The 12,887-nt window shown below is 40.5% G+C and overlaps 1 protein-coding gene across 2 annotated transcripts in view; it reads right to left on the bottom strand.

Annotated features, from left to right (window-relative positions):
• The window catches only part of PLXND1 (plexin D1), an 817,829-nt gene that overhangs the window by 574,372 nt on the left and 230,570 nt on the right, over positions 1-12,887 (bottom strand). For both annotated transcript variants that reach the window (XM_044078628.1, XM_044078629.1), the window contains exon 3: positions 5,645-5,776. In XM_044078628.1, the coding sequence (XP_043934563.1) occupies positions 5,645-5,776 (132 nt within the window). The remainder of the gene's footprint in view (positions 1-5,644; positions 5,777-12,887) is intronic.

Genomic DNA, 12,887 nt, shown 5'->3' with positions numbered 1-12,887 from the left:
AACTATCGTTGTACTCTTCTCATCTTCTCTTTCACCCAAGGAAAAGAAAGAAAGCTTATGACTACAGATTCATCATCCTTTCTACCATGGACAACCCTATGGCAGACAGCCAAAATGTATCCCCAAACCTGAATGTCTAATAGTTAGAAACAGTTAATATTATCTTTTAGATTCTTGCAGTTTTAGTTCAGAACACTCTTCTCACTTTAAAGTAACAAAACTTCTTATAAGACGCATAAAAATAACAACAATTAATGCTCAATATCTGAGTTGTTTGGCTTCTGCTACATATCTACAACCAACTGCATTACTAGCTACGTTAAGTACAAACTTGCAGTGTTAAAGACTGTACTGCATTTTATTTTTCTGTCTATTTAATTGTTTCATTGAATATTGTGGTCTGTGTCTATCTGTAGTTATTTATTTTTCTATTTAATTGTTTCATAGAATACTGTGGTCTCTCTTTGTCTCTACAGTTAGTGGGGGCTATTGTGTTTCACTTCATTGATATTCACTGTTAAACTCTTAGCCTAGAGAGTTTATCTGTATTTATAAGTGTTAGTCACATATCTTTAAATGTATTACTGCTCAATATCTGAGTTGTTTGGCTTCTGCTACATATCTACATTCAACTGCATTACTAGCAGAGTTCAGTACAAACTTGCAGTGTTAAAGATTGTACTGCATTTTATTTTTCTGTCTATTTAATTGTTTAATTGAATATTGTGGTCTGTGTCTCTCTGTAGTTATTTATTTTTCTATTTAATTGTTTCGTAGAATACTGCGGTCTTTCTCTGTCTCTGCAGTTAGTGGGGGCTATTGTGTTTCACTTCATTGATATTCAGTGTTAAACTCTTAGCCTAGAGGGTTTCTCTGTATTTATAAGTGTTAGTGACATATCTTTGAATTTATTATTGCTCAGTATCTGAGTTATTTGGCTTTTACTACATACCTACAATCAATTGCATTACTAGCTGAGTTAAGTACAATTTGTACTTACTTTCCTCACTTGCTTAGAGAGAAACAGCTCTTGTACTCACTTTCCTCACTTGTCTAGAGGAAAATATATTTTATTCAGGCATGTCCAAGGGTCAGCTCCCAGTGTTCTCTCCTATCTGATGAATCTGGGCATCTTGGGGCAATGTAGCAATTGCCTCATGTACACAGACAACCGTCTCCTCCTACCAACCAACACTACAACCTGTGAGAGATGCAGTTATCTATCCAAACTGGAGGTAAAGCTCTCTCCATCCAAGCGTGAACTTGACAGTCAAGAGGAGAAGGTAAACACTTGCACCACACCACACTCATCACACAGTCCCACTAAACATAAATCACCAAAATCCACACATAGAGACACAAAAACATTCGCGTAGGCTCTCAATAATAATCTGCTCAAGCAACAGAGACCTCCAAAGCAGAAATGCAATCAACCTCCACCCCCCCCAACACAACCCAAATGACACACAGCCCACAGACTCAGTGTGCCACTCAGCCACAGCCCATAAGGCAAAACAATGTACCCAACACACTAGTCATAGGTGACTCTATAGTCAGGCACACTGATGTCCCACTTACCAGGCTAAACAAGGAGAAGGTTACTGTCAGCTGCCTGTCGGTTGCCAGGATCCACCACATAACCCATGCACTCAGGTCACTCCACAGCAAGTACAAATATGACTCTGTCATTGTCCATGTTGGTGTGAATGACCTGAGATGTACCTCCCTGGACTACATGAAAAGAGACATGGAAGAGCTCTCCAACCTTGTAGCCCAGGTAGGTATGACCCTAGCCCTGAGCAGCATCCTGCCATCGCCCAGAATGATACTACAGTACAAGGACAAAATTATTGACTTCAACAATTGGCTAGGCTTCTGGTGTCATTCTAAGGGGATCCAGTATCTATCTGCCTGGGACGACATCGTCAACAGACCACGATGCTTTGCCAGAGATGGCCTGCACCTGTCACCCCTGGGATTCTGGATACTGGCTAAGGCTCTTGCCACCCCTATAGTGCCTTTTTTAGGCAAGGTTCAAATGGCAAATTCACCATTGTAACAGGAACAGCAAGCAAAAACTGAGGGTAATGTTACTCAATGCTAGAAGTCTAAATCTCAAAATGCACTCCCACGAGGCACTCCTTAAAATGTAGAACATCAATATATGTGCAGTGACTAAGACCTGGTTCAAGGCTCCCGAGTGCACCCCTGCATTACCAGGCTGTAACTCATACCACATGTTTTGGCCATCTAACCTGGACTGGAACACCAAAGGTGGAGGTGTGTCCACATTCACTAAGGATAACCACACCTCCAGGCTAGTTGCTCAGCATAATGTATCTGAGGTTATCCAAGTGCAACTAACTCTGGACAAAACTGCAATCCAAATTGTAGCTTGCTACAGATCCCCCACCATACCCCAGGATTCACACTCGTCTTTTCTTGATATACTGGAAAATATTAGGGTTCAACCAAACACCCTAATAATGGGCAATTTCAACTACCCCACCATTAACTGGGAAAACTACTCATGTACCAACTCCTTCAGTCAGCGCTTTCTGGAATTCATAAATTCCAATGCCCTGGATCAACTTATTTACACCCCCACCAGCGACAACAGTATCCTAGACCTAGTCATTACCAACATGAGTGACCGGTGTTCCACACCTGAAGTCAACTCCTCGTTGGTCAGATCTGACCATAAGCTAATCACCCTAGATATCTATATCCCACCCCCACCCCCCATTAAGGAAACCATGGTAAAAAAATTCTCCAATGGAAAACTTCATGATACCCATGCAGATGGACAATACAGTTATGACTGCTGAATCCTACACAAATGCACTGTATAAGCACTTACATGAGTGCATGGATTGTGTTATCCCGAACAGAACCAAGACTCTATCCTCCAAAAAAAAGGAAGTCAATCTGGTGGGCCCCTGCCCTAAACAAACTCTACAACAGAAAGAACAAAGTGTTGCAAAAAGAGTAAAATCCCATGAGTGAAGGAGCTCCCTGGTCAGCCTCAGTAAGAAGCTAAGATCCCTTATAAGATCCTCCAAAGCTAGCTATGAAAACAAAATTAAGGACAACCACAAAGCATTCTATAGCTATGTCAAGAATCTCAATGGCAACAACCAGATCTGCTCTGAGTTACAGCAGAATGGCACAAAAATTACAGAACCAACTGATATTGCCAACATCCTGGCAGATAGGTTCAGTGCTAACTTTACCCCCGTCTCACCCCCTAAAGGGCCCATATCTATACAAGAAGAATGCAGAGTCCCTGTAATCACATGTATGCAGGTAAAAGCTGCACTCTCTAAAACCAAACACACAGCATCCATGGGAAAGGACAACATCCCAGGCTGTGTTTTACACAAACTTCAGAATGAACTGGCTCCCCACCTAAGCACCATGTTCAATCATAGCCTCACATTAGGCTTTATGCCCACTGAATGGTGTACAGCCACAGTTATCCCACTCCACAAAGGGAGAGCCACCACTGATCCCGGGAACTATCGTCCTATTAGCCTGATGAACCTGGTCTGTAAGGCCATGGAACATATCATCATGGAACTCATAAACAAGGACATTGGTAACCTCCAGACTCTGGACTCCACCCAGTTTGGGTTTGTGAAAGGCAGATCATGCCCCCTGAACCTGATTGACTTCTTTGAGGCAGTCATCAAAGCTGCAGACGAGGGTATGGTGGTTCACACAGTCTATCTTGACCTCGTCAAGGCTTTTGGCACCATCCCCCATTCTGGAATTATAGATAAACTCACTAAACTAGGTATAAATCCTTACATTAGAAGATGGGTTGCCAATTGGCTCACTGACAGAATCCACATTTTAAAAGTTGCAGACTCCAAATCTGACTTCAAACCAGTGACAAGTGAAGTACCACAGGGTTCAGTCCTGGGACCTCTCCTGTTTGGTATCTACTTCTCTGAAGTACAGGCTAACACAGAAGGACTTTGGCTAATGAAGTTCACAGATGACAGCAAACTAGGAGCCATAGTCGAGTCCTGAAATAATGTGGACATCCTACAGAAGGGCCTCACTGAGATAGATGCCTGGTGTCAGAGCCATGGCCTCAAGCTCAATGCCAAAAAGTGCATTGTCATCCCCTTTGGTAAAAACTCTGTACCCATGAACTACCACATAGGCGGCAGTCTACTTAACACCAAATGTGTGATAAGAGACCTTGGGACTCAGGTGGACAGTAGTCTCTCCTTTGATAATCACATCGTCACTGTAGTCAGGAAATCCTTCTACATGGCACACCTCATCACAAAAGGGTTCTCATCCAGGAAAAAATAGGTCATTGTTCCCCTCTACTCGACACCCATTAGACCCTTTTGGAATGTACCTCATAAGACATCTGCAGCAGCTGGAAAGGCCACAGAAGTACCTCACAAAGAGGATTACTGGCCTCAAACAGATGCCCTATACTGACCATCTCAAAAAACTCCAGCTTTACTCCGTAGCATATCGCCTACTCCGAGTTGATCTCTGCCTAACATATAAAGCTATGTCAAACCCAGAGCTGCTGGACATGCTACACCTAAAGAAATCCCAATCCCTCTGAGCTACACGCTCTAGGGACCTAAACCTTGTCACCACAATAAACAGGACATGCTGGAGGGATAGATTCCTGTCCCAGAGACTTCCCATAATCCGGAACAAGCTACCCATCTATGTCAAGTAAAGTTCCTCATTAGCACTCTTCAAGAAAAATCTTGATGAGTGGATGGGAAACAGGAAATACACCCAGAGGATCACTTCTGTGTCTCTGCTCGACAGGGGCACAGGAAAATAACTTTCTTGGGTGGCATAAGCCAGGGAACCTTGCTGGCTAGGCTTACTTAGGCCCTTGAGCCAATAGCCTAGTACCTACCTATGAACCTGTGAACTTGACTAAAAAGATAAAACCTTGGTACATCAGCTTCACAGCTTTCAAGAGGAATGAAACATGGAGCATGCAAAGTAATGAAACATACACAATTATAAACAAGTAGCCAATAACCAAGAAGGAAGTAATGCAGCAATTAGCCTATCAGGCATTTCCAAGAGAACTCTGTCTTCCGCCCATGTAGATGTAGTGTGTTAAATCATAAAATATGCAAACTTCTTTGTAGAAGCATTATGTATGTCAAATAGAACACCGGCAATTCTTTAACTCTCAAGGTAAATTTCCTTTTGGTCTCACCAATGTACACCTTTTCATAAGGAAAAAAGGTATTGTTTAACTACTTTCATATATTGACAAGAGAAATGATAATATAAGCCAGTTTTCCTACCACTTTTAGTAATCTGGTCAGTGATACTGCAGTGGCTGGGCTGGGGGATTACCCCGTTCCCAAACTGAATAATTACATGAAGGTCGTCTACCACCTTAAAGCTCATTATTAAGCGTAGTCTGCTGATCCTTCATATTAATAAGCTGCTTTAGGCATACATTATAGTAGGCGACAATGTATAATTTGTCCTTTTCTAAAGGCTTGGTGTGGACAATGTTATTTTTAATTTCACCCATACAATACAGCTTGCCTAGCCTTAGAGAAGGTTTTCCAGTGTATTTTTTAATATTCTCAGTTTGATTTAAACCTAAAAATGTGATTTGATCCAGCAGTCTTACCTGGTAAAATGTCATTAAAAAGAGGTATCGGTTGTCTTTGGGGTCCAAGGCCATGGTGTGATGAACGGATTCTCTGAAGGCCGCAGAAATGTTCTGCTGACTCAGGAATGTCAAATTGTTATCGAAGGTGAGCTAGAAAAAGAAAGAATAAAGACACTAAACAAAACAGCATGTTAATCAGCAAAATAATTAAAATATTTTAAGGCAAAATACTTTTCAACAAGTTCCTGGTTATTTGTCTATGCTTTTACTAACTTTTTTCTTTGTGCATGCCTTTTTACCCACTATCAAGAATACATTTCTTGATCAGTACACCACTAAGGCAGAGAAGGGAAACAGGTGACAGTGATGTTCCTTCAGTGGGGCCATCACTAACATTACCATCCCCCTTCCCATTCTACATATGATAAAAAGTAAGGAAGATGAAGTTCCTCTAGTCTCTTTAGTTCACAATGATGGAGGAATGCACTGTAAAGGCAGTCCTAGTGATGTTCTAAAGCATGAAACTAGAAGTACAGTCCTACCTATGAGTAACTGCTGATGTTACAGTACAGTGCAACCACTTGCATATCGTCTTTGCCCTTGTTGTGTTGGTCACGGTGGGAAATAGTCCTTAAGTATTAGCTCTCTTAATGAGCTGACAAAGTGTTAAGTACTTATATGTCTGGTTATCTATCTATTGCTGTATTTATTTACTTAATGATTTGCTAACTGAGGTACTGGTCTCATCCTACTAGGCCCATTACAGCCACAACCAGGCACAAAGAATTTAGCAAAAATACATTATTCAAACCATATGATTTTTATACAATTTTTTATGAGCGTAAAGATACTGAAGCATACCATCTTGATGACATAATTTTGCTACATTGTTGTTGTGTCTTTTGGCTTTTCCCGGTTAGGGCTCCCCACAGCAGAACTCCGGTCCAGTAATGATTGGCAGTAGATTTTTACTTGCCGAGTTGCAGGCCCTGATGCACAACCTTCAACGAAGGTACGCCCATTCACGCATGTCTCCACAAAGAAGACGCTCTAGCTGAGAATCGAACAGGACAACATCTTACTGTGAGGCGACAACACTACCGCAGCACCACCATGTACAAGACCATAAAACAAGTAAATACAAAAGGAAAAGGATAAGCAGCCTACATGGAAGTTGAACGAGGGTAAAAGGATTAGGTAGCAGCACAACAGCAGGATGGTCAGAACATCTACACTAGCACTGTCTTTCAAGTTATAATGCAGAATAGCACAAAACTGCTTTGCCATGTCATTTTTTAAATGCTGTGAATTTAATAAAGGTGTTTATCTAACAACTTTAACAACTTTATCTATTAATTTAACTCTTCTCCTTCTCAGTTTTATTGTATCCGCGGCTACAAGATGAAATTTAAAGAAAAGAAAGCCTAATTCTAATTGTATATCAACATGTATATATTATACCTGTATGTAAATCATTGTTATTTTTGTATTTTGTATAATGTTGCTTACTAGTGACTTGAATCTGTTAACTGTCATTATGTAACTTTATCTCATCAATGTATATGTAATATGTGGAGCTTTTCTTCCTGGGCCTCCACTGAAAATGGGCACTCCTAGGCCCAGTGGACTAGCCTGGAAAACAAATACAAATAAATAAATAGATAAATAAATATAAAAAAGGCTGCTTTAGAACAGTGGAAATCCTGACTGAAGATGTCAAACCATCCGAGATGGTTTAGGCTAACATAAAAAACAGACTATTCAAGAAGTGTTGTTCCAATGGATTGTGAACTCAGACAGTAAGGGGCATGCAGCATGATGTATCTGACTTCAGATGTTAAGGGGCACACATCATCAGCTATTTGTGACATCTGATGGCAAAGTATTATCATGTATCTGTGATATCAGAAAATAAGGAGAATATTTAATTATGTATGTCTGACCTCAGATCATAAGGGTCTTGTACCTTTTTTTTTTTTCTCCTTGCCTCTGACCTTCTATTGCGCTCAGGGCTTCCACTTGTCCATCAGGTCTAGTGCACTCACCTTCTTATGCCAGACTTACTCCAACCCATGCTTGGGTCTGGTGAGGAGATTAAGGCACTCAGGACAGTGTCATATTGCTTCTGAGAAGACTTTTTTCCTTTTATGCTGTAACTTCTTCTTCCTCATGTGCACCAGTGGACATCCATAGGTGGATGTTCAATGGGGGTGTCCTGATGTATAACCCGCCTCTGTGGCAAACCATCCAATGCCCCCTGTCTTTTCTCTTCAAGACAATGCTCCCCTGTGTGTTTCCAACTTCTGACAAGGACTATCCACAGAGTGTGCCCCCCCCCCCCATGTCTTCATGTATTTGTGATCTCAGACACTAAGGATGTATCTTCATATGCTGTGACTTCAGACAGAAAGGGCCATGTCTAAATATGTAGTAGGTAGCTCAGACGGTTAATGCTATGGGCTGCTAAGACCTGCTTCCTGCAGTCCAGGGATTGAATCCCTCAGCTTCCATTTGCCTACTCTATGGTGTTGAGTAAGTCACTTAACCTATCTGTGCTTCCAGGCTGAGTTTAAAATGGTCTATGTGGATCAGTGCACTACCCAGACTAACAAATGTGAATTAAAACAAATAACTAGATAAATAATCTTCACTGGTTCAAGTGTCAACTGGCGTGCCTTCTATGCAGAGTCTGCATGACCTCCTTGTGTTTGCATGGGTTTCATCCAGGTGCTCTCATTATCTCCCACATTCCAAAGACATGCAGTAGGTCAGTTAGATACTCTAAATTGGCCACAGGTGTGAGTGTGCATGCAAGTGTGTGGTGTGGAAGAATTACCGTGGCAGGGCTATTAGATACTCTAAATTGGCCACAGGTATGAGTGTGCATGCAAGTGTGTGGTGTGGAAGAATTACTGTGGCAGGGCTATTAGATACTCTAAATTGGCCACAGGTATGAGTGTGCATGCAAGTGTGTCATGTGGAAGAATTACCATGGCAAGGTTATTAGATACTCTAAATTGGCAACAGGTATGAGTGTGCATGCAAGTGTGTCATGTGGAAGAATTACCATGGCAAGGTTATTAGATACTCTAAATTGGCAACAGGTATGAGTGTGCATGCAAGTGTGTGGTGTGGAAGAATTACCATGGCAGGGCTATTAGATACTCTAAATTGGCCACAGGTGTGAGTGTGCATGCAAGTGTGTGGTGTGGAAGAATTACCATGGCAGGGCTATTAGATACTCTAAATTGGCCACAGGTATGAGTGTGCATGCAAGTGTGTGGTGTGGAAGAATTACTGTGGCAGGGCTATTAGATACTTTAAATTGGCCACAGGTATGAGTGTGCATGCAAGTGTGTCATGTGGAAGAATTACCATGGCAGGGTTATTAGATATTCTAAATTGGCAACAGGTATGAGTGTGCATGCAAGTGTGTGGTGTGGAAGAATTACCATGGCAGGGCTATTAGATACTCTAAATTGGCCACAGGTATGAGTGTGCATGCAAGTGTGTGGTGTGGAAGAATTACCGTGGCAGGGCTATTAGATACTCTAAATTGGCCACAGGTATGAGTGTGCATGCAAGTGTGTGGTGTGGAAGAATTACTGTGGCAGGGCTATTAGATACTCTAAATTGGCCACAGGTATGAGTGTGCATGCAAGTGTGTCATGTGGAAGAATTACCATGGCAGGGCTATTAGATACTCTAAATTGGCAACAGGTATGAGTGTGCATGCAAGTGTGTGGTGTGGAAGAATTACCATGGCAGGGCTATTAGATACTCTAAATTGGCCACAGGTATGAGTGTGCATGCAAGTGTGTCATGTGGAAGAATTACCATGGCAGGGTTATTAGATACTCTAAATTGGCAACAGGTATGACTGTGCATGCAAGTATGTGGTGTGGAAGAATTACCATGGCAGGGCTATTAGATACTCTAAATTGGCCACAGGTATGTGTGCATGCAAGTGTGTCGTGTGGAAGAATTACCATGGCAGGGCTATTAGATACTCTAATGCATGCAAGTGTGTGGTGTGGAAGAATTACCATGGCAGGGCTAGCCACTTGGTGGTGTAAACCATGGCTCTAGATGATTGTCACTGTTGAAGTAACACCTTGACCCCATGTGCAAAATGTGGAAAAAGGGGTTATGGATGGATGGCTGGCTGGATGGATGGATGGATGGATGGATGGATGGATGGATGGATCTGTAACCACAGAAGATAAAGTCCATATATCTTCATGTATCTGTGACCTGAGACAGTGCAGAACATGTATTATCAGGTATCTGTGACCTCAGAGAATAAAAGGCATGTATATGTGATCTCAAACAGTAAGGTGCATGATCTCAGACATTAAGGGGCATTTATAAATATGTATATGTGCCCTCAGACAGTAAAGAGCATACGTATTCAAGTATCTGTAAGGAGCATGTATCATTATACATTTCTGACCTCAAATAACGGCATGTATTAATCACGTATTTCTGACTCCAGACATGTATCTGTGACTTGAGGCAATGAGTTGTATTTGTGACTACAGACAATAAGGGACTTATATCATCATACATATGTGATCCCAGACAGTAAAATGCATGCATCCTCATGTATCTGTAACCTTAGACAGTAAGGGGTGAATGTCATATCTGTGATCTCAGACAATAAGGGTCATATATTTCTATCAATAAAGCGGAATATATCATCATGTGTCTGTGACATCAGACAGCAAATGGCATGTGGCATATGTATCCATCACCACAAATATTAATGAGCACATAAAGTCATGTATCTGTGACCTCACACAGTAAGGGGCATATGTAATCACATATCTGTGTTCTCTGACCACATGGGGCATGTATCATCATGTATCAGTGATCTCATACCACCTCATGCCTGGTATCACAGATATATAATGATACCTGTATCACATGATACAGGTATCATCATGATACATGCTGATACCTGTATCATGTGATCAGGAAAGAAGATCTTAGGCAATTAAAGAGAAAATAACTAACTAAATGTGTGACAAAAAAGAAGTAAAATTGCTTGAATGCTTATACATGCCTACAGAAGATCTGTCATCAAATATCACTAGTGGAAAACCACTATAGGAAATGTCTGACTTGGGAATTTTTAATATTCTTTAATAGTTTTCTCTTAACTATACTACTCTATCACCATCCAGACAGTACGTCCTTAGTTAACATATCTAAACTTCTTGCCACTTCGCTTTAAGAAAGTGAACATTAAATACAAGGCAAAACACAGTATTTATCCATTTTTACAGAGATAAACAAGATGATCAAATATTTTGAGTGACAACAGGAATGTATTTTTGAAGCCCTCGATAAAAAAAAAAAATGAAAACATATATGTGGAACATCACATGTAGTGTCTAAATGATTATGTAAACAGTGACAAATAAGTTAACTGAAGAGTATTTATTTTTTCTACTGAGGACTGATTATTTAAAGTCCACCCAGCTGGGATCAATCAACCGAACAGAACTTTTGGTAAACGTATGCCAAGGTTTGGGAATGTTTGTATAGTTCAGTCATCTCCCATCTATCTCCATAATACAGAATAATAAAAAAACATAATATTTTCTGTATCACTTGAAAAATAATGGGCCAGATTTTCAAAGAGTTGCTCTCAGTGTAAGTCTGCCCTGATTCCAAAAGACTTGTTGTCGGTGTGAGTGACTTACTTCTATGTAAGGCCTATATATAAATAGGCTTACACATGGGGTCAGATTCCAAAGGACCTGTTCTCAATGCAGTCCCTTTCACTGACAGCAAGTCATTTGGAACTGGGCCCCCATACAGTAGAGATCCAGACTTCTAATAGATGAACATTATGACAGTAATGCTTAATAAGAACAAGGGACATTAATCCCCAGGACCTAATCCTACTAACTTCCAACATAGTTTGCAGAAAATGCATAAATGCCTCTCCCCCCACTGACACATTTCCCAATAACTAATGTATTTACAGAAATTTCCATTTAGTCTACAAACTTAGTCATTATAATTTGCAGCATACCTGCTCCCTCTACCTGCGCCTATTGAGACATTAACATCTTGGCTACTTTTGCATAAAAGAAAAGAAAATGGAACACAATGTGGGCTACCACATTAAAATGCTGATTTGAAGCTATAAGGGCATGCATTTCTGTCAGGTCACACATATTAATAAAGAAACAAAACTAGGCATGTAACAAATGAACCTGAAACTGTAAAATATTAATAGGTTATATTGTTTATTTTGAACCATCAAACACTAATATGTCAAATACTGTTTGCACTGGATGCACTTTCTGATAAACTCCCTAACAGTAGTACATGCAGTGGAACACTGTACATTTCACCTAATTACAGAGAATATGAGTACAGATTCTGCTCAAACTGAGAGATAATCTAAACAAGGATTTCACAACTTGAACTATTGTGGTAAAGCATATTTCAAATAGTACTTGAGTTGTAATTATGTCATTAGTGTACCTTAGGAAAAAGAAGGAGATCATCATCTACTATAGGGGGTCTATATTATATCTTCGAAGAGTCAGTTCAACGAACTGCATTTTACCTCGAAATGCCATTCAGCAAACTGTTCATAGTCAGATCACAGTACAGTGAAGATTGGAAAAGTTGCCCTTTTCTGCTATAATTAGCAATGGGGGTACAGTGAATATCTGAAAATTTGCCCTTTCCCGCTATAATTAGCGGGCTGGTGGGGGCACAGCCCCAACAAGAGTGAGTTTGCTGAACGACATTTTGATGTAAAATACCATTTGCTGAACTAACTCTTCGAGGATATAATACAGACTCTACTATAGGACACCCAAAGGTAGGTGTGATAACAAGAAATGCACCTGTAAATGGCAATGGCATTATTGATGTTATTTCATTAATACCTTGCAGCTATTACTTCCTTTAATTATGCCACTGTAAATACACACCAAGCCAGCAATAAAATTACTTTTGCTAGAGTAAAGACTCATGTTGCATTCAATGACGCAGTGTGTGCATCCCCCCCCCCCGCTAATGACTACTGACCCTCAGAGAAGTAAATCAAGACAAACCATTATATAATATCCAAAGTGATATACTGACATTGTAATGGAGACCTAGACATTTTCTTACAATTAATACTGAATAGCTGGGTAATACAGAAATTATTTAAATGCTCTAGTATCCTTTACAGAGAGGGTAATCCTCCCAAAAGGCGAAGTACATAATACCAGTATCTTCAAGAACAGGG

The sequence above is a fragment of the Protopterus annectens genome, chromosome 7.part1, assembly GCF_019279795.1.
Source record: "Protopterus annectens isolate FY-2018-M chromosome 7.part1, PAN1.0, whole genome shotgun sequence".
Taxonomy (NCBI): Eukaryota; Metazoa; Chordata; order Ceratodontiformes; family Protopteridae; genus Protopterus; species Protopterus annectens.
The sequence above is the reverse complement of the archived record's forward strand: the minus strand, read 5'-3'. Positions and strand labels throughout refer to the sequence as shown.